The sequence below is a fragment of the Drosophila eugracilis genome, unplaced genomic scaffold (assembly GCF_018153835.1).
Source record: "Drosophila eugracilis isolate 14026-0451.02 unplaced genomic scaffold, ASM1815383v1 contig_2154, whole genome shotgun sequence".
NCBI classification, from domain to species: Eukaryota; Metazoa; Arthropoda; class Insecta; order Diptera; family Drosophilidae; genus Drosophila; species Drosophila eugracilis.
This window is the reverse complement of record NW_024573038.1, coordinates 3988599-4011404: the sequence shown is the minus strand read 5'-3', so window position 1 is coordinate 4011404 and position 22806 is coordinate 3988599. Positions and strand designations below refer to the sequence as shown.

At 40.9% G+C, this 22806-nt stretch overlaps 1 protein-coding gene across 2 annotated transcripts in view; it reads right to left on the bottom strand.

The window, feature by feature from the left end:
- Positions 1-375: 375 nt before the first annotated feature.
- LOC108108545 (ecdysone-induced protein 74EF) overlaps positions 376-22806 on the bottom strand; it is a 44595-nt gene continuing 22164 nt past the window's right edge. Inside the window, exons 1-4 of one of the 2 annotated variants that reach the window (XM_017216619.1) lie at positions 15022-16598; positions 5298-5678; positions 4669-4923; positions 376-3048 (exon numbers count right to left, since the gene is read on the bottom strand). In XM_017216619.1, the coding sequence (XP_017072108.1) occupies positions 2051-3048; positions 4669-4923; positions 5298-5678; positions 15022-16099 (2712 nt within the window). In that variant the 5' untranslated portion in view covers positions 16100-16598 and the 3' untranslated portion in view covers positions 376-2050. Of the gene's footprint in view, positions 3049-4668; positions 4924-5297; positions 5679-15021; positions 16599-22806 lie in introns of those variants that run through there. The other variant, XM_017216620.1, reaches the window with a different exon arrangement.

The window sequence follows — 22806 nt, the reverse complement described above, 5'->3', positions numbered from 1 at the left end:
GACATACATATAAATCCATGATCTGTGGGGAAACCTCATAAACTGAGACCTCGTGAAATGGTGTCAAATGCTATATATTGTGTCTTAGAACTACAAAATACACCAAATCGACTTTATCTAAAATATGTGATCTTGACTTTAAATATCTGCCATCCGCTCGCTCGACTATCCTATATAGACTTTGAATATACTTTAACTTATGCAACTTTATGTACTTTTCATGGGAGGTATATCTAGATTCCAAATTTGTAGCGGGTTTCATATCTTTGTATCATATTTTTTTTTGCTTACGTGCTACATTTTCGTTTTTGTTTTTTGTGTTTCGTCTGGGATTTTTCTGGTTTTGGCTGTGTGTAAATAAAACGCATGCACAAATTGAAATAATAATTTTATTTAAAAAATAAAAAATAATCATAAAAAATTGTTTACAATGAACAGAGTTGAACTCAAGACTCACTTTGTTTATTTGCATCATCAATCACCAAACATCATAAACAAAATGATATATTGTAGATTTCATTTTCACGTACACATAATAATAATAATAATAGATAAAGGTACTTAGAGAACGCAACTATTAAAGAAATAGATTAAAGAACTAGGAGTTGGTTTTATTCTCTTTTCCTATTCAAGGTTTCCTTTCAAGAGATTGCACGTTTTGGGCAGTGTTTGGAAAGTTATCGTAGAAGTTGTCGGTATATAATTGCATTGAGGATTGCGGTTGCAGTATCGCTTGAAACTATGGGTCAGTATCTCAGAATATCTGTTCGGTTATCTGTTTGGTTATCTGTTCAGATCTGTTCCATTATGTGTTAGGCTTGTTTCGATTTGTGGCAGTGTGACGTTAACAAGAATACGATAGTTTAGCTTTATGCTTTATAAATAAATTTCAGATCAGATCAAAAAAGAGTTGAGTTTGGTTTGGTGTTCTAAGACTGCTTAAACGATGGCTCAAGGAGTGCTTTTTTTCGGGTTTATCCTGTGAGTTTTTTTTTTGCTGTTTTTGCTGTTTTCTGCTGTTGATGTTGTAAATATACAAAACTTATCAAATAATAATTACAATAAAGTTTAGACCACCAGTTTTCTGGGTTCTTAGCTCCAGTTAGGATGTGTGTGTGTTTGTTTTTGTTTGTTTGTAGTTGTTGTTTGGGGAAGTTAAGGGATTTAGCTGGAGAAACACTTAAATAAATAACCTAAATTAATCGTAAAAATAGCTAAAACTATGAAATAATAAATTTCCATCTCTCTTTTCTTTTATAAAATAAGCAACAAAAACAATTAGCCCAAGCACAGACACCCACGCAGATCGTTCAGATCTGCATATATATATATATCATCTATATATGTAAAGTTATATCCTCTGCACTGTGTTTGTCCTTGGGCAGCTGGGGGCTGGGGGACAGTTGAAAGGGCATTAGGCTAGGCATATACATACTCATATACATATAGATTTCAATTTAGATTTAGATTTAGATCAATGGAGATAGAGAATTTCTTGCAGCTATAGGGGTTCGTACTCATTTACATATTACACACATTTATCGAATATCAATATTAATCAATTCGGTCGTCCTTCGTCCTTTGTCCTTCCGCCATAGCTATAGCAATAATAATATTAATAATAATAATAATAATAACCAATAATAACAATATTCATTACAGTTACAGTTTACAGATAAAATTACAAGTTACAAGTACAACACTAACGCCAATGAATAGATCATTATTTACCGCCGATTTAGCTGGGTGTATGTATAGGGTACAGGACACAGGGTGTGAATATATATATATATATATATATACTCATATATATATATACGTTTATGTACGGGTATTGGGACTATAGCTAGGTGTAACTTATGCTTATCTCTGGCTAACCAAGAAACTCAACGCATGTACAAAGAAAACCCTACCTCACGTGGCTTTCAGCCACTATTGCCGCTAGCCGGTTGATTTTACCCCTCCCCCAGAACCTATATTGCCATTCCAGTCCGATCCGCTCTCGGAATCAAACTACATATATATACAGGCCTCCTCAGGTCACTCCTCTTCAGACGCCATTGCAGTCGATCTCAACGATGTCCTTGGGCACATCGACGAACTGATAGACCAGCCTCTGGCCATCCACCTTGGCCAGGATGCCGCGCTGGTAGTAGTACCTCAGCGCCCTTCCCATCGTCTCGTAGTTCATGTCCGGCTTGTTCTTGTGCATGCCCCACAGACGGGACACTGCCTTCGAGTCGACCAGCTTGAAGACGCCCTTCTCCCGATTCGTCCACTTGATGAAGCGCGGACAGTACTCACGATCCTGCAAGAGTTTCAGCAGGAACTCCCACAGGTATGTGGTGGATCCCTCTCGACTGCGTCGCTTTACACCCATCTCCAGCTTGGGCTTGCGCGGCTTCTTTGCCTTGCGCTGCTGGAAGCCGCCCAGTTCCAGCATGTAGGAGAGATCATAGCTGACGCTGGACGTCGCCGGTTGGATAACGCTCTGGGATCCGCCCGCCGCCGCTGCTGCCGTTGCCGCTGCCGCTGCACTAGCGCTTAGCATGGCCGCCGCTGCTACGGCATTGCTGCTGCTGCTAACGACGGAAGCTGCTGCTGCTGCAGCCGCTGCAGCGATTGTGGAATGCGTGTGCTGGCCCGCGTGCGGGTGCGAATGCGGGTGGGAGTGCGGATGTGAGTGCGGATGCGGGCCATTCAGCTGCGAGTGCGGGTGTTGCTGCTGTTGCTGTTGCTGCTGTTGTTGTTGCTGCTGCTGCTGTTGGTGCGACAGTTGCTGGTGCAACGCCTGCTGCTGCTGGTGAGACAGTTGCTGGTGGGCCAGTTGCTGTTGCTGCTGCGATTGCTGCGACTGCTGTTGCTGCTGCTGGTGCAGGGAATGATAGCCGTTGATGGTGGTACCACGCTGGGACGCTGCCGCCGCTGCTGCTGTCGGTGCGTTGAAGTAGGACGTTGTCAGATAGCCCGGCGCTTGGGGGTTTCCTGGACCACCTGCCTGGCCGCCCCCGCTTCCGGCGCCACTGCTTCCATAGTAGTTATCGGGCACTGTAAGGTTAAAAGACAAAATATGGATTAGATAAATAAAAAGTAGAGGGTATTATCGAATCCTATAACTTTTAGGTTCCTTAAACTTTTTTCCAGGAACAAAAAGTCATTCTTTTGATCTTATCCAACTGTGTGTATCATTAAGAAATCCTTAAAAGATTCAATAAATTATTCGTAAAATGAAAAATCTTAACACAAGATTTTGACTTTTTTTAAATTATCTATAAAAAAATATTATTAGGATTTCTATAAAAACTATTTTAATGTTTAATTTAAAAAAATGTGGTAAATAATATGTGAAATAAATAGCATTAAAAATACTGCAGAATACTTTAAGATCATTCTCAGGTGACTTAAAAACATTTCTTCGTTTTAATGATTTGTGGTCAAGCTTAAGGTGCACAAAAACCTACCCAAATTTATAACACAAAAAAACCATGCAATCTCAACTTGGGAAGAGTGATTTATAGCTCAACCTGCCTGACATTTAAAATGATTTGTTTTGAATTTAAAGAACATATCCTGAAGAATCTGTTCGCTAGCAACCCGATCTGCCCCATGGTATCCAGATCGCAGATCGCTCGCGACTATTTCACACCGTTTCTGTTTTGGTTTCTGCTATTTTTGCTGTGCGGTGGCACAGGTATAATTTTGAATGCTATTTAGTAAGTTTAGTTTTTTTTTTACATCCGGCGTTGCCGTTGCCCAATTTCGCGGCTCAGCCAGTTGGCAGTCGGTGGATTTGGATTTGGACTCGATGGTCCATTTTAAAGGGGAGCAAAGGGGGTGGGGCTGGGAGAGAGTGGGCTGAGAGGAGAGGAGGGAAGACTGAATAAAAACAAAAGTGAGCAGCACACACTCACCAACACACGGAAAGTCTGCACAGAGAGCAACGGACGCTGTGCCGTTCGTGTGTGGCTCGTGTCTTTCATTCGTGTTTCTGTTGCATTTGCGTTGGTGTTTGGCACTCTCTCTTGTGCTCTGGCTCTGTGTCTTTCTCTCTGGGAGAAATAAAAAGAGCGCGAGAGCAGCATTATTGCCACATTGGCTCTGCTCCCGTTGTTGTTGTTGTTGCTGCTGCTGTTGCTGTCGTTGTCGTTGTGACCTTCACAATTTGCGCAAAGGCAATGTGTCGATGACCACAGATTTTTATACAGCAACGCGCACTCACACACACACAGCTGGCAGAGAGCATAAAAGCAGCGAGTGCAACACAATCTCATTGCAATTGAATGTACCGAATATGTGTGTGTGTGCGTGTGCGCCTTGTTTGCCTGACATTTTTGTAAAAAAAGTGTAAGTTGGATTAGGAGTGCATTATGTATGCAACAGATTATACCTACTTCAGGTAGATTGCAAAATGCAAATGCCTCATTAGGTCATATGATTAATTGGCTAAGATAAAACCGTTCTAAGCTGAGATCAAATCCCTAAAATAATTGTGTGAATTAAATCTATGAACATAAGTTATACTCTTGATCTTGACGCTTTTGTTACTAATGGTAACAAAGTAAATGAAACTTCTGTCTGCTGTGTTAATACAAAAAGAGTCTATAAGAAATCCTTAAGCCACACAGTTGGAATTGGCCACGTTTATCTCAGACATACTGGTATACTCACCCCCAACACTGCGATTCCATATGTTCCTCAGCGAATTCGCCGTGTTGTTCTGGTATAAATTCGGATGCAGAAAGGTGCCCGTGTGCAGGTGTGCCGCTGCCGCTGCCGCCGCTGCTGCTGCGGCCGCTGCCGACGCCGAAGTGGCCGCCGGCATACCAAGCCGCGCCTTCAACTCATCGGCGCAGGGCTGGCCGCCGGAACTGGAGCTGTCCACGTCGGAGACGCCGCTGTCGGCGGGACTGGGCGGAAATGAACCTGCGAACGGGACATGGCGATGCGGAGCGAGGACGAGCCAAGAAAAAGGGGCAATTAGCAATCGATATGGCTCGAATTGAGTCGAGGGCGTGTGCAGTGGTTCACCTTGCTATTGGACACGCTCGCCTCACTACTAGTTACACTCAAAGAAAAACTTGATAATTTTACAATTAACTTGGCATTTTTTGGTATTTTTTCCACAACAATGTAAATCTTTTTTACCGCTTTAAGTTAAATTAAATTGTCTTTAGATTAAATTTATGATACTGCTAACGATTGAATCTTAATATTTTCAAAATGCCTTTTAAGATCAAGTTTTCCATTGAATCCCGTTGTAAAATAAATAATTAAAAATTGGCTTAGTGTATATTCACCTGTTGTGGCCGTCGTGTAGTTTCTGTGGTGCGGATTGTGGATGGCACCGCCGCTGAGCAAATTATGTAGCAGCGGGCGGTGCGGTATGGCCAGCGGTTGCTGCTGCTGGTGGGCATTGTTGCTGTTGCTGCTGCCACCGTTGCCTGTTGCACCATGTAAGCTATGCTGCTGCTGTTGCTGTTGTTGTTGCTGCTGCTGCAGCTGGAGCGGTGTGAGTAGAGCATTCTGCTCTGTCTTGATGTGGAGCAGAGCGGTGGCACCGGCAAAGCTGGTCGCATTGTGCGGCTGCTGTTGCTGATGCTGCTGCAGGTGTTGCTGTTGCTGGTGTTGCTGCTGCGGTGCCGGACTCGTCGATTGTTTGACAATAGGAATTTCAGTGTCTGAAACGATTAAGAAGGAGGAAAGATTGTTTAAAATTCTGTTACCAAAAAGGGTGTAGTGTCTAAAGTAATTTGATTTAGCCTTAAACTTGTTTATTCTTATATATATTAATCTGACATAATTGTAAAAATATTTAAGAGATTGGAAATTATACAACTAACCTAAAAATACTTTAAATCCTTGAATAAATATATATCCTTCGGCTACATCAACTTTAATTAAATATTAACATTGCTTTAATAAGCCCAAAAACTTCATGTGCATTATATCAACTGTCATCAAAGGTAATAGCTAAATAATTAAACATCCTTCAGCAACATCAGTTTAAATTAAATTTTGCGATTGCTTCAATCACCAGAAATATGTGAACTTTTTGAAATTCCCAGTTGCTCAGCTGCTGGCTGTCCCAATTAAACGAATACATAGCCTCATCACGGAATACTTGCAGGGCCTTCGCCCACTCTTATTTTTTCGTACTCTTGGTGTTTGCCCACCAAGCAACCCCACTTGGCTACGCCCCTGTCCTCTTCACAGCTGTCAAAATGCCTATCCAACGAGCTAATAATACAAAAATTCGCATCATAATTTCATAGAAATGTCATGTTAAGCGAAATATGCAAAAAGGAAAACGAATAAAACGAAAAACGAAACAATTGAAATGCCCCAATTTGGTGAGCCATGAACTCACAAAACCGTTAAAAACAACGGCAGAGGAAAGGCAGCAGCAACAACAAATTAGCTTCTCACTTTCCTTTGGCTCGTAGTTGTTGGTGCCTTTGCTTTGGCTGCTGCTGCAGCTGAAAAGTAAAAGTGCATTTTCACTTATTTCATGCAGCAGCCGCAGCGGCATGAAAATAAGCACAGGCAAAAAAAATTGCATTGAATGTCAAGCGGTACGCACACACACACACACACAAGACCAACTGCAACTGCAGTGTGCAGGAAAACGTCAAAGCCAGCGGAGCAATGAAGCTTGCAAGCACACTCACTCTCACCGATAGTCACACACACACCCTCACATTACATGCACACACACTCACAGACAAGTGGCAGCAAGAGAGGAAGAGAAATCAGGTCAAGGCTTGTCGGCAACGGCGACGAGTTTACAATTTATGCTTTGCTGGCTGCATTATTGCATGTTGCGGCTGTGTGCGAGTGCTTTTTACAGCTTTTTAAATACACGGCGGCCCAGCCGACATCGCACAGTGGGCTAAAATGGGTTTATATAGTGGTAAAATGATCCATCTTTGATAAAATGATTAAATATTATATTTCCTTGCTTTATAACATATAGTTTGCGTTTACTAAGAAATTGATTTTCTTTTACGTTTTTGTTTAACTTAAAAGTACCACTGCGTAAAATTAAAATAAAATGAAAAGTAAATGTAAAACACTAATAATATTAAATTCTGTATCATATATTTTTAAAGTTATTAATTCAACATCGCTATTTAAGTCATTTCAGCCCACTGTACGAGGTAGCCGTCTCGTTTTGATTGCCGCCCGCCGCTCCACTCGTCGTGGGTGAATGAGAAGCATGTAAAAATATATATATATATTTATATATACCCATATTTTTTTGATATGTAAAAAATTCAAAAGCCACAGCAGCACAAAAGCGTATTTACCCACAAAAATAAAAAGCCAAAGTCGTGACGGAAATCGCGCCACAACAAAACAGCTGTGCGGTTGCATTGGTTAACCAACTCCTCCTCCTCCCCAAAACACCCTACCACCCCCTCCAAGACCCACAATTAGCCTTAGCTGCTACTGCAACAGCAGCGGCAACTTTTTAACGGAAATTATAAATATTATTTTCGCCAAGTTTTCGTTGCGAGAATTTCCCTCTATTTACTTGGGGCTTTAATCGCTTGTCGAAGTGGAAATGTCGGAAATGCCCGTCACTTGCGTCGATTTTTTATTTGCGCTTGTCTGCGTTTTTCTTTTAGTTTTTCCGTGGGGAAGTGCTCACGTGTTGTGTTTTACTGCGCCATACGCGGCGTATGCGTAATTTGTTGCAGGTGGCCGCCAACATGTTGATTTGAGTAAAGTTCTCAATGACAAACCAGTGACATGGAAATGTCCAAGTAAATTTAAGGCAAATAGATTTATGCGAAAAAAGCTACAAAGCTAATCATGTCGGTATTTTTCTATTAAGCTGTTTAGTTTTAAATTTTTAAAAACTAAAAATAGAAAAATAAAAATATTTAATAAAAGAATGAATTTGTTCCGTATTTAAAGACGTAAATCTTCAAAAAAGGATGTTTTACATAAATTCCCTTAGAAATATTCATTGGAAACTTACCTAACACAAAAATTTAAAAATTTTTTCAACAATTTACGAAAAGCCTATTACTAATATTTTGTTTACAACTGGATATTGCCACTAGAAAATTCCTAGAAATTCACATGAAGATTATTGTATTTATTCCTGGTAAAATAGTTTATGTCTGTTCAAACGAAACGTGTGCGGTTACTTCCTGTACGGCATACTAGTCGTATGAGTAATATACGAGCGTTCAAATTAAGCATACGTCTAGGTGGGCAGCGGAAGGAAGGCGAAGAATTTAGATTTCCTGGAGGATGATTAGCAGTCCTCCCTTACATACCCAGCTTTCACTGTACTTGTTTTGTGTGGCTCCCCCGTGGTATAAAAGAGACAGGCAATCAGACCGCCAGAGGTTCAGCTTTAATGGTGCATAAACAAACACAAATAGAAACAGAAAGAGAAAGAGAAACAGAAAGACGGCAGAAGGAAAGACAAATAGCCAGTGGTAACTGAGTCTACAAAACATTGCAATGCTGCGCCAAATGTGCGCTGACCTCTAAAAATGCGGTCTAATAAAACCAGCAGAAACTAACCAACCGACAAAACACCGACAGAAATACAACAAAAGCGAACAAAATTAAATATATTACGAGAAAACAAAGCAAAATTGGCAAACAACAAAAAATAATAAACAAAAAATAAGACACACACACATGGATATGTCAAAGAAATTAACGGTAAAGTCATGTGCATGTGAGCTGGTGGGTTTTGCTATATTTCTTTTGTTGAATTCAACTTCGAATTTGGACTTGAACTGGCTCGTTGATATGTGCACGGCATTTTGGGACAGTTACATCACAATTCCGGCGGATAGCTCAGCATTTGCGGCAATAGTAGGTCAATGTAGGTACGGGCCATCATCGCTGCTTGTTACCTCCATGATTAGTTTGCCTTATAAAGCCGATATGCTTTTTGTTTTTACTTTGGTTTTGCGGTGCGGTGTGGATAAGGCGTCATCCGAGGTGCTTGAATTTTGTTTACAATTTACGTAGCATTTCCGAAAGCCGTAGAAGCTGCCCGCCTGCCTGCCTGTCTGCCCAACAACAATTGCACACAGCAACAATTTGTAATTGTTTATGGCATTTTGGTTATTGGCCTATTTTTCGATGTGCCCAAAACACAACCGACGTTTTGTGAACTGTTGTGGGCGGTTTGGTAAGAAACGGAAAGTGAATATTTGTGTGGGCCAAAAACTGACTGGGGGATTTACCTATTGAGCTCAGACTTTATCATATATATAACGTATTTTCATCTGACATTAATCAGTGGAAAGTAGGCAAATGAAATTGTATATTTTGGAGTTTGCTGGTGTCTGAGATTATGGCTTTTTGGTTTGACAGATCAAATTACTTCGGAAAATAGCGTTTGGCATTTTATTGGCACTCGAAAGTGTGTCGTAAATTTGGTTGTAAATGTTTAAGATATATTTGCAGCTAATAAAATATAGGTGTTTTATATTTTTATTAAGTATATTAGCATTTGAATATGTGAACTTTTTGCTGTTCTTTTTTAATGCAATTTGAGTAATATTTCTTTGGATTGCCTATTCATTTAATAATTCAGTTAGTTAATCTACAAGTAATAAATATTTTATCATGCATTTGCATTTCGTATACATTTAATAGGTGACTCCCTGCAAAATAATCCATCATAAAACTGCCTTGCCCTAGTTGTTTACCACCAAAAAACATATTCAAATTCTATTCATCAGAAACAAAAACTATTACAAAAACAAATGATGGATGCCACCCGAATTCCCCGAATGGCCAAAACCAAAAGCGACAACAACAACAAACTGGAAATTGTTTTGTATCGATAATTTCACTTGTGCGGCGCAATAATGCGCCAAACCGGAATCAAAATGTATTTATTTATTTATAACCAATAATAATAATAATACAATTTATGGCAGTGCCAAAAACAAAACAAGACAATAGAGTTATGGGTGTGGTGGAATTTCTTCCAAAAAATTGAAGTTAATTCCAATGCATTCGCGACAGGCTGAAAGTAAAATGCACAAAGAGCCGAAAAAACAAAATCAACAGGAACGGGCGACAACAACGCAAAAGTTCTATATTTAAATATTATAATTTATGTGTTTGTTTGGCAATTGTAGTATTTGTTGTTGGTGTGAATGTCTCTTCCCCAATTTTATATATACATACATATATATATATATGCGTTTTTTCGGGTTCCGTCTGCCTCGTTTTTGCACGATCCCCATTATTCCCATTCCCATTTCCATGCCCGTTCCCGTTCCCATTCCCGATCCCCAAGCCCATTCCCCTTTTTTTTCTCTCTTCCTCTCTCTCTTTCTTCGACTCTCTGTCGCTCTCTAAATTCCTGTTCTGCCGACTTATTTTGGCTTTTATGCCGCTGCCAGCGTCGCTGCTTTCACAGGTTGCTCATGTATTGGTGGCCAGAATAAAAGCCAGTTGTTGTTCTCTCGCTTTTTTCGCGCCTGTGTGTGTGTTTGTGTGTGTACGCTTTTTGGAAATTCAGTCTCAAGTTCAAGGTCTCGCGGATAACGCACACCAGCAAAAGACACATTGCTTACACAGACACCAGATTCTCATTGTTTACACACACACAGCCACACGCACAGAGAGACATATGCATATCAGGCAATTTCTCATTGTCGTATACGAAAAATGTATGTTTATTTAAGCTACATATGCATTTAATATAAATCCATACACAGACACACACGCACATTTCGTATTTATATAGACAACAGAAATTCTTCTTCAATATTTCCGCATTAAGAAATGATACGAAATTCTGCTCCGATCTTTTCTGTGTTTTTTGCTGTATTTTTTTTGCATTTTTTATGACCGCTATTTCTCTATACTCGAAAATTTGTCGTATCGCACAAAAGGAAATATAATGTAATTTTATATACTTTCTGTTGTTTTTGAATCTGTTTTTTGTTTTATAATTTGTCATTAAGTACTTTTATTTGTTTTATGGTGTGGTATAATATGCATATAGATTGACGCATTTGCCTCCCGGGAAGATGATTTTATATTCCTTTCGAATTTGTTGCGATTGCTTCAATGAGATTTTGTAACGCGTTTTTCCCCAGCTCTGTCATTTGTTTTAAAAATATATTAATTATTTGTCATTTGCTGGCCAAGTAATTATTCATTCTATATTAAAAATATAGAATGTCAATAAATGATTTATTTATTAATATTGCATAATTCTTTCATAATGATTTTGAACAATATTGGCATTTCACATGAGCATTCTAATTTATTAGAAATGCCTCCTGTTCGATTTTATTTGTTTATTATTTTGTTGTATTTTTAACTCCTTTGACAGTTAAAGATTGTGTCACTTCTCGTAGCTTCTGTTTGAATTAACACTTTCTATTCAGACAGAAAAACCCTTCTTTTGGTCACGCGCCAGGCCTCTATGCGGTTACAGGTGTTAATTTGAGGTGAATACATTTATAATTCTCTTCGGGTATTCTCAAGTTAATTAATTAATCTTTAACCAGCTACTCATGAACATGTTCATATTCTAGAAATAGTCTACTGATTAAGCAGAAACTATGGTTTTTAAATAAAATAATTGGAAATTATTGGTATTATATGTTAAATATTTAATTAATACCAACAAGAAATGTATTTAAAACTAGATTTTAATTGTTTTTAACTTTATTGTTATTGTAATTAAAACTAGCTTATCATATATCTAGTTTATCGATAAAGTGACTTTCCATTTTCTGTTAAGTTTTTGTAAAAACTTTTAGTACAAGTCATAAATACACCCCACTATTCTATGTGTAGGTTTTTTCTCATATTTCGAAGTAGGCTTACCAAAAAAAACATAAACATGAGCTCCGAAAACGGAAGTTTTTGTTTAGCACAGCAAGTTCTAGGTAGCCAGCGAATTACGTATACGACTCGTTGTCGCGAATTTCCCAGCAACAAGTTTTGGGCCTTGACCCGACCCATTGCACTCGGCTGTCCACTGACCATATGGCTGCCACATCAGCTGCATTTGCTCAATTCGATTTCTTGAATTTGCTAATCCGATTTTGTAATTGAGTTACGTTGCTCGTCGGTACCGGGCAGTGACATAATCCCTGCCACTAGGAATCGAGTACTTTGTGTCTCTCCTTGGCTGCCGATAAGGAGATAAGCCACAAGTGAGCAGAACCTCCAGTTGGCCAATTATGAGGAGAGCAAAACCGATTACAAAATCGTTGTCAGAGAAAGATATATATATATATATTTAGGCCTACTATATGGGGCAGTGGCTTACATAATTCTAATGCGAAAAAATCGCCGTTGCCGCCGCCGCCGCCGCCGTATTTGGGTTAAAAGAAAAAAAAAAAGGCAGAAAACAGAAAAAATGGAAAATCATTTGCTAATTTCTTGCCACGAAACGAGAAATTTAAGTTTTTCCGCGCACGCTCTCTATGTGTATATGTGTGTGTGTGCGATTGTATGTATGTTTGTGTGCGCGCAGTTGTTGCCAATCTATTCCCAACCTACCTCAAAATGTTTTGCGTTAGGCCTGAAAAAAAGCAACAGAGCGTTGAGTTGGGTGGCGGGCGGTGGGCGGCATTCGGAGGGGGCGCTCTTTTTCACTATTTCCCACAGCGCACACACACACATACAAATGCAAAGAGTGAGCAAACACAGACGCTCCAAGCTGGTTTGTCATGTAAAGAAACGCTGAGGAAAAGGGGGGCAGTGGCGATGTCGGTGAAGAGAGCCGACCGCTCTCCGCATGTCGCAATTGAAAGTTGCCCCCACTGCCGCCCCAACGTGTGGGTGGTTCAATATTGCTGCCGTCGAAAGGTTGAAGGTAAGACCAGAAACCAAAACAAAGCCCACAAAATGAAGTCATGAGGAACGCACACAAACAGCAAGCAAAAAAGCGAAAAAAGAAAAGGTTAAAACCCATATAAATAAAAGATGAAAATGTTAGTGTCGTGTCGCAAGCGGAAAATATATATCATCTAGGAATTTGTGTGCGAAAAATAAATAATATACGTCTGAAATGGAGTCTAGAGAAAAGGAAGCCCCGGAGATTTACGGACTGTCGGGGATATTTCGACACAAGTTGCAAGTTTTTTTGGAGCGCAACGGCTAAGAGGGGTTCCAGTTCAGTATTTTACCTATTCCCAATCACTTTAAGTCATTCGATTTATGAGGGAATCGAGCCAAATCGATTGGCATACATTTTAAAAAGATCAATTAAGTATATCAGTATTAAGTTAAACGAATAACATCGATAGGGTTAGGAGCATTTAAGGAAAACCAATTAAATGAACTTAAAACTATTTAATAAGTAAAAAAAAGAATTCACTCACTAATTACTTAAATAACTATTTAACTATTAATGAAATATAAATTATTTAGACTAATTGCTAATAAAATGCAAATTTACTTAGCCATCTCATTAGCTAACCCTTAAGCTGTAATCTTCTTTCGATTAAGATTGCATCTAAGCACTTTTATATGCCTCTTTAATTTTCTCATAAAACCTTAATACACAACTTTAGTAATTATTGGTAATTGAAAAAAGTAAAAGGTTTATTTTCCTTTAACTTTTTATGTTACACATAACAAATTCCCCCACTTTCGGTTTTTGCCATCTTCAAGAAGGCTTCGCTTTGGCTAGCTCATTTTTCCCCCATCGCAGATTCCCACACTGCATAAATCTGTTGGCGGTTACCACTTTTGGCCAGATGTGAGCGAGAGGAGCATTTCCGCCAGCCACTTGGCCAAGAACTGCAATTGGCAGGCAGCGTTTTGTGTGGCGGGTTTTTAGTGTGTATCCGAAGCCCAGGGCTCCAGCTACAGCTACAGCTCCAGCCGAGCCAAAATCAAAAACAAAATCAAAGCGAAAACCCAAACTAAAGTGGGGTAAACTTCGGCAAAAGTGAAGGCAGCAGCCCGGGAGTCGTTTTGCTGACGACGACGCCCCGTGTAAAAGTCAAATAGAGGAAACAAGTTGTTGGCTAGGGTTACCAGATATATATATATATATATATTAAGATGTATATATATATATTTAGGTGGGTATGTAGCAAGTGCAAGATACACAAACACAGATACAGAAGACCAAGTCGGAGTCTCCAGCTCATTTAGCAGTTGCCAGTCGCAAGTTGGCGAGTTGCTGTGGCAGTTTTAGAGCAAGTGACTGGGAAACTATTCCACACCAAGGCACACACACACAGACAGACTCAAGAGATACGCGTTACAAACTAGCGAATGCAGCCAGCAGAGAGCCAGATACGGATACCAATACACTGAAAGAGAAACCCAGCCAGCTGAGCGCAATAGTTTATAGACGGGGCCGCTCTCTTTTTCTTGTTTTTTTTTTGATTTGGTTTTTGGCTCTCTGTGTGGCGTTTGCCGCCTCAAGTAATCAATAAAATTGTTGAGGTGGGTTAGGAAACTGTTACGAAGCCGTTGACGTAGACTCGCTGCTTCTACCGCAGCCGCTTCTACCGCCGCTGTCTCTGCCTCGTTTCTACCGCTTCTGAACGCAGCGCCGGCGGCGGAAATTGCGCTATTTTAAATAATGTTTATTTCGCCTCAGGCTGCCCGACTCTGTTTGTGTGCATTGTTTTTCTGTTTTCGTTATAAACATTTCATGCTTGTTGCCAAATTGACATTTCACAATTTTGCCCAGCGAAAGATGGGGGAGTTCGAGCTCGGGAGGCTGACTCACCGCCACTTAATTGACAATTTTATAAATAAAAAACTAATAGTCATTGGGAATTGATCAAGAATTTAAATGGGTTTAAAAAAATAGTGCCTTTTACGATTTATGACTTTTTTCAGAGAATAATATGGTACGAATTTAATGTTTTTTTTTTAATATTAAAACAACCTAGAATTGCCGGAAACATTAAGTAATATTTTGGGTGATATTAAATAATTATTAATGCATCTTTCTTGAGTTTCAGAAAAGACTATTGACAATTTAAAAATTCAAAATAAAATAATATTTTCTATCTATGAACTTCTATTTTGCTTGCCACTTACAGTATCGCTTCATCAAGCTCTTCTTGTAGGCCGCCGATCGTTCCGCCTTGCGTTCTGGCTTGAGGCGCATCCTTGCCCGCTCACACTGCGCCGAGTCGTCGGATTCCGTGCCGGAGTAAGTGCGTCCTCGTCGTCGACTGGCTGCCGAGGCAGAAGCAGCTGCTGCGGCTGCTGAAGCTGCGGCACTTGAGGCGCCACCAAGCGAAAGATCCAGCGGGGAGTCATAGCCATCCTGGTACTGCTCCAGCAGCTCTTCGTCCTCGGCATCCGCTTCCACATCCGCATCAGCATCGTCTACGTCCTCTAGCGTCTCCTCGTCTTCGATGTCGCTCATCGGCTGCTGATGATGCTGTTGTTGCAGCATAGTGGGTGCCGCAGTAATCACAGAGCTACGCTGCAGCTGCTGTTTTCGTTCCCACAGGATCTTGGACACATCGTCGAGGGTGCTGCGCGTCCTGTCCGGCGAGGCGGGGGCATGGTGATGCTGGTGATGCTGCTGCTGCCTTAGGTGATTATAGAGCACTTTGAACTCGCGACAGTCCGAGGCAACAGACTCAGACTCCTCGTCGTCCTCTTTAGCGGGAGGCGTTTTGGGGGAAATCTCTTCTAGTGACTCAGGGACTTTGGTGGACGCAACTGGACTCGGACTTTGCCGCGCCAACACTGACTCGGTATCAACTATGGCACCTGGTTCCTCCCCTTTAATCTTAACATCCTCCTCCACCTTCTGCGACTTCTTTTCCGCTGTATCTTGGTCCTTTAACGCCGGATCTACTTTAGTCACGGGCTGCTGCTGCTCCTCTTGCAACTCAGCTCCTGCAGGCGGTGAGGCTTCTGCGGGCGCGGCAGCTGCCGGCGGTGGCGATGTGGGCGTCAGAGGTGAGGCCACTGGAGTGGGCGTGGCCGACGATAGCGAGGAGCTGGAGGAGGAGGATGACAGGGACAGCGAGGATGACGAGGAGGAGGAACTCGAGGAACTAGAGCTGGAACTGGAGCTGGACACATTGACAAGGGCTGCTGCCGCCTGGCTGGCGAAGTTGTGCGCCGAGGCGGCCACCAAATGTTGCACCATAATCATTTTGCACGACGCGGCGTATGCGTGATGTCTGCGTTAATGGGTTCAGCGATATTGCGTATACGCAATCTTTTACACTTTAGACATGATTCTTATGTCTGGCTTTTTCTGGGGCTTTAATAATATTTTCTTAGAGAAATTGCACTAAGTTTTTGCACTCGGTTCGATGTTTGTTTGTTTATATATTTGTTTGTTTCTTGTTACTTCTGAACGCTTGAGGTATTTGTTTGATTTTGAAAATTTATAACATTTTGAACTTTTTGCACTAATCGTGGACGTTTTTAGACTAACTTGCTGGCTTAAACTTAACACACATTTTGCTATTTTAGCTATTATATTACATGTTTGCTCGTGGGCCAAACATTTGCTTGTTGCTTGCTTCTGTTTCTCTGGTATTTCTGTTTGTGTTTCGCCTGCTACTGAGTTGAGTTTTCTCTGTTTCTCTGTTCCTCTGTTTTCTCTGTTTTGGGCCGCTAATTCGTCGCTCGCCGCGGCACGTCATTTATCTCTTACGGTATCAGCAAAACTAAAATCTAAAGTCAGCACAAAAACCGCTGCGAGTGTTTGTTAGGCGCAAACACCGAACAACAAGCGTCGACGACGACGCCAACGTTGGCTGCGAAGCCGACTGCGATGCTGCGGCAAGCAAAAGCGCGCGCGCGCCCCACTCACCGATGCACCAACACTAGTGCACCTCTCACGCACACAAACACACACACGCACAACAGCACGCACCGCACGAGAAACACACACTTGCACAGGTGCAAAAGAGCGATGAGAGGGGAGAGAGAGAGGTGGTGGCAAATCGGCGGACTGAATGGGGCTCGCTCGCTCGACTCGCTTACGCCGACTGAACGACTGAATCAACGACGGCGGCGACGACGTTGCTGCCGCTGCTTCTCTGCCGCTGGTATTGCGAAAAACTTTGCGAGAGAGCGCAAAAATGGCAAACAAACGTAATCGCGAGGAAGACAGAGAGAGAGAGAGAGCATTAATGTTTGGAGCTCTCTCTGCTGCGTCTTCCTCTTCAGCCCCTATCACCCCCTCCCTGCTGCAACTGTGTGTGCGTGTGTGCATGTTTGGAGGGGATTTGTGTGCCACATGCGCATTTGCATGCAATTCTCGAGGGGATTGGGGCAAACCGGAGCAAGGGGGGAGGGTCGGGAAGAGGGGCTGCCACAGTAGCAAGTCCCTCAAGAATGTTGTCAAGTTAGGATTACTTTCAGTTGCACAGAAAAAAATCTAAGCAGAATTGCAAGGCTTCAAATGTTGATCAAAATTTGGAAATTTCAAGTTATAAATTCTTGACAATTATAAAAGTTTTTGTTTCAATTATTAAATGAAGTCTTTCGAAAAGAAATTAAAAGAAATTATAATGCCAAAAAAATAAGAGATTTAAAAGTTAACTTCTAAGAAATGCTTTCAACATCTTGGAACACCCTCAAGAGTCTGCGAAGACTCTGGAAAAACTTCGATATCAATGGACTTTAAATGGTTGATTATCAAACCCATATGAACTTTCCAGATATTTCTCTAATACGCTGGTTATGGCTAAAGTAGTTTACAAAAACCCAACAATTGGATGGGTTTGGAAGTTTTATTAAATAGTAATACCATAAATTCTTCTAAGTATAAATTATGAATTAGCAGTACGACTGAATAAAAGCATTCTTATTTCTTCATATATTTCCTACATCAAGAAGATATGCATCAAAAGTCTAAGTAGTATATCGATTGGAATGGAGATGTTAACTTCTCCATAAATATAACATTTTGAAAAACCCATGTCATTAATAATGCAATTACTTTTTGGTAAACAAACCACTTTCGCATTGATAAAAATATATCACAAACTATTTTAAGAATTGCGATGCTCTTAATTTCAATTAAATGAATTACAGCACTTTTCCCGATGCCCCAACAAAGGCCTGATTATTTCCCTTTTTAAGATCATTACACATCGGGAGCGATAAAAATAAAAGTAACACGACCACAACAACAACAATCACAGCCAGCGACCCAGACCCAGTGCTCTCCACTCTCCATTCTCCGCACTCTTCGGCTCCCTATCTTCTGTCCTTCGCCCCTTTGCTGGGACCACTCTTCCCGATCCAATTCTCTGGAGAAGGCTATCAGTGGCTTGCCAAATGGGTCAGGCCACGTCAAAAAGGGCTAAGCGATCATCTGGTCTATGTTTCGCTCAAAAGAGAGGGCCTGGCAAACGGGAATGAGGAAAAGGACGAAGGACAAAGGGAACGGAGATTGGGTGGGGGGATTGAGAGCAGGGAGAGAGCCAGGCAGAGAGACGACGTCGCTGCTGCAATCGACACGATTATGACTCAATGCAAGTGTATGTAAGCGCTTTTCTCTGTCTTCGTGAGACGACCAGCAAATACTGTCTCTCTCTCTCTCTCGTTCGCTCTCACTCTCTTTCTCTTTTTGCTGTCTGTCAGTGGAGCAAATTTTCACTTTCCGTTTGCTTAGTGTTGTTGGGGACCTTTCCATTTACTTTGCCGATTGCGATTGCAAGTGTGCGAGCGGGCAGGCAGCACTCTCTCCCCCTCCCTCTACACACCCCTTGTTCTTCCTCTCTCTTACTCGTTCTGTTGGCATATAATGTATGTTGCAAATAAAGGAAGCAGAGCAAGTAGACGATGAAGAAGAGGAAGAAGAAGACGGAGGAGCAGCAGAAGGAAGAGTTTTGTTTTTAGAAACAGCGAGGGCGTAGACGCAAGGGGGTGGGGTAGGAGGCCAAGAGGGTACAGAGGGCCGAACAGGAGGCAGAAGGAGAAGCTAAATGAGGCGACGTCGACACAGACATACTTTTGCAATAGCTCTTTGTCTGTGTGCGACCGTCTAAGTGCAAGAGTGTGTGTGTGAAATGAGTCCAATGTACCGACAACTAAGGGTGCACTCACAGAAAAGTATATGCTGAACATTAGAACTGTTATAGGTAATTCGAAAATGTCACATTATTGATTTCCAAAATATTATTTTCTTTAAAAATCCAGAAATTGTTTGATTTATCCTATATTATAGCCCTGATGTGTTCAAGCGATATTAACATATATCTTGAGTAAATGTTAAACATATGTTAAATATCATTTAAATTAACAGTACTATATACAAACTTTATAAAAATAAATCTGACATTGACAAGAGGTCAAAAAGAAAGGAAAGACTATACCACATATTTCTCTCTGTGTAAGATCTAGCAACAAAGGCGAGGGCTTGGAACTAGTAGAATGGACCTGGGGGAAACGTTTGGGATTTGACTGCCGCCGACGGCTCCTTTTGCCAGAAGGAGCGAGAAGGAAGGCGAGGGGACTGAGACAGACAGACAGCCAGTCGTAAAAGAATTTGTTGAAGAGGAAGCGCATTAGGTGGCTCTTCGCCTGCTGGAAGCTTCCACATCTGCTCCTCCTCTGCGTTTGCCTTTGCCCACAGCTCCTTGACTCCTTCGGCATCGGAATCGAAATCGTGGGGCCTGGGTTGGTTTGGTTTGGGTGTCGACTGTGTAGTCGATTCATGTTTCAACAGAAGTCATTGAACAGCTAACGACAAATGCTGCACACTGGTTGATTCGACTGGAAAACTAATCAACACGTTAAAGATAAGCGAAAGATTGCATTGAAGAAAAGTATCGGTATACATTTGAATGTTCTAAGGCGTTTGAGTTACAATAAATTTCCGTTACGACATTTCCTGGAAAAGTGTCTGGGGGATTTTACAATAACCGCATTCATAAGAATGAGATAAATGCATTTCAGAAAGTAACTATTAAAATGTAGTAAAAAGCACGTTAATTAAAAGATTTTATATATTTTAAATCAGAAGGTGACAAACAAATGCTTAAAAACCATAAAATGTTTAATCTTGTTTAGAAGTTTAAATAAAGATTAAGAACAAATTGTAAGTAATCTGCACATCAAAAAATCGGTTCTAACTGGATTTTCCTTCTTCTTATCAAAAAGAAGATTTTATTAAGAGAAGCGGTAATGAATGGAAACCTGTTTATATTTTATGTTTGATCAACGTTTTCAAGGTACAATTATGTTCATATCTTAACCCAAAATATTTCAAGGACGGAAGAAAATGATCCTGTCGCCACTGTGCTAAGCTGGACGACAACAAAAGCGCCACCTACCGCCAGACAGGCGGTCGATGGGCAAGGAAGATGTCGGAAACGTATAAGCAGGACAACACTTTGGGGTTTCGTTTCGGGCGGGTATAGCTTTCAGCACAGCCCCACCAACACAGAGAAGCGGCAAAACAAACTGTATATTGTATATGGTATATTGAGCGCAGCGTCATCCAGAAATTTCGGCAGCAGCAGAGCAGCAGAGGAAAGCAGAGGTAAGCAGAGGAAGGCAGAGCAGCAGCGCAGCAACGCAGCAACGTTCGGCGAGACGAAGTTTTTTCGGTGTAAACAGCAGTGAATGACCTCATATCATCTAATACACGCGCCGAGCACTCAAACCCACCGAAATTCGAAATTATTGTGACAAACCAAACGACCCAGCGACTAACTGACAAACCGACTTGACTGACTAACCTGCAGACTGGAGCTGAAAGCTGAAAGCTGAACTGTGAAACAGAAACAGAATCGCAATCGCAATCTCCGCGGCCTCCCCATCCTGCCATCCTCCCCATGACCAGATTACGATGGAAACGACAGGGCGACAAAACCTGCTGCTCCTCCTTCTCTCCTTTGCACTGAAGAAGTTAGACTACACAAGGCAAAATGTCATCTCCGAAAGTTAAACTCAAGTAGGAATTGTACGCTGTTCATAATGTAGCTATATTTGTGGTATCCCTATATTATATTTGTAAATACATTGTGATTGATATGGTAAAGATATCTTTAAAGACTGTACATAATAAATATTTAAAAATCTTTAAATTGTTGGATATGAATAAGCTGATCTTGTTTGGAAAGGCATTTTGAAGCTGTGACACATTACCTTAGTTATTACCTTAAATGATATTTGATAATTGTAGGTAAGTTTCAAAAATCTTAACTATACGTTAAGAACTAGGATTATCTTTTCCTATTTACTTCATTTGACTATGTCAGATTTTTTCTTTTAATTGGAAATCCCCAAATAATATTAAGAACATTTTTCTGGCAGCGAATATTTCCGACTGGAGGTCGTCTAAAATAAATTTGAAAATTGTATATTTTTGCACAGTGCAAAAATAGAAGCAGAGCACAGACTTTGTAATTGTTACGGCTTCGATGGGTGGGCAGTGGGGAGATCTCTTTGTTCATCGCTCGTAATCTTGCCAAAAAATTGTCCGTATAGTTTCTTTGTCTCTCCAGTAAAATGGATTGTGAGTGCGGGGTGTTGCGGGATGGAAGAAGGACCCTTCTAGGTTAAACGAGCGACGTTTATAATGTCGTCGAATTGATGATTGCGACTTTGATGCTTGACGAGATTAGGAAGATGCTGCACTCTGATGGATACCCGATATCAACTGCAGATTCGTGACCTGTTGGCGAATGGAACTTTAACGCACGATTTGATTGCAAATTTGATTCATTTTACATTGTCAAAGACGTTTTCTAATAGATTGGAATGGAATCGTTCAGGGGTTTCTGTTAACCGATGAGTCAGATATTCATAAGTATATAAAACAAAGAAAGATGTGGTAAAAACGAGAATTGTCAATATTTTATTAAGTGTAAGTAAAAACGAAATGCTTCGAACTGAAATCCAAATAAATTTCGAATTCAGTTTCCGTTCAATGCTTTCTACAAATCTTCAGGAAGTTTCTACAGCCATGAAGAGAAAGAGTGAAAACTTCGAACACATGTTCAAATGGCATTCACCTTTCGGTGCTGAAAATTAAAGCAACAACCAAAAAAGAAAACATCTTAATTCAGCGGTTTTTCATTATCGCTCGGTCGAAGCCTTCAGCCATTTTCAATTGTTTCCCCATTTGTAGCCATCAAATTGGCGAAAATGAAGCCAAAATGGGTGCAGCCTGCTCTTGACCATCAGCAGAAGTTAAAAACAGAAAAAGAATTAAAAACCGAGAGACCACAAAAGCCAAAAACAACGCAACCGCTTCATCTTTAATGGCAGTGGCAACGCGGCGTATGAGTAATTCGCTTGTTTATTTAGCATGTAAAGCGGCCATTACAAGTGTCAACTGTTTCGGCTCTAGACCGAAGAAAAAAACCTTGACCGCGACTTAGGTGTGCGAGTTCTTAGCATGTTATTGAAATGACGTACATGAAAAAGACACAGTGGGAAAAAATGCAGCAAAAAGATTGAAGTGCAGACTGACTTCACATCATGATTAAGAATTATGATGATGACAAGTTTTTGACGCTGATGCTGGCAAGTTTTTTTCCAGCCAATGTCAATGATAAGAAAACCACTGTTTTTGACTAGCTGTCTGTCACTGCCAATGACGAGCCAAAAGATTGTTGTTTGCGGGAGAGGAGGAAAGACCATCTTAAAACCCATCCTAGGCAATGACATCCAAGAGCTGGATTCAACTTTTATGCGTTTTAATTAAACGAAATCGAAAGCGCCAGACAGAGCAGACTGAAAGGAAATTGCTGATTGTGCTGCATGCAACATTATTCCGCTGTTGGCCATCGCAGTAACTGTTTTACTGCTCATTTGACCAGCAAACCCAGCTACACTTGCACTTGACAACGAAAATGGCACAACAACATCGACAGCAGCAGCGCGCCA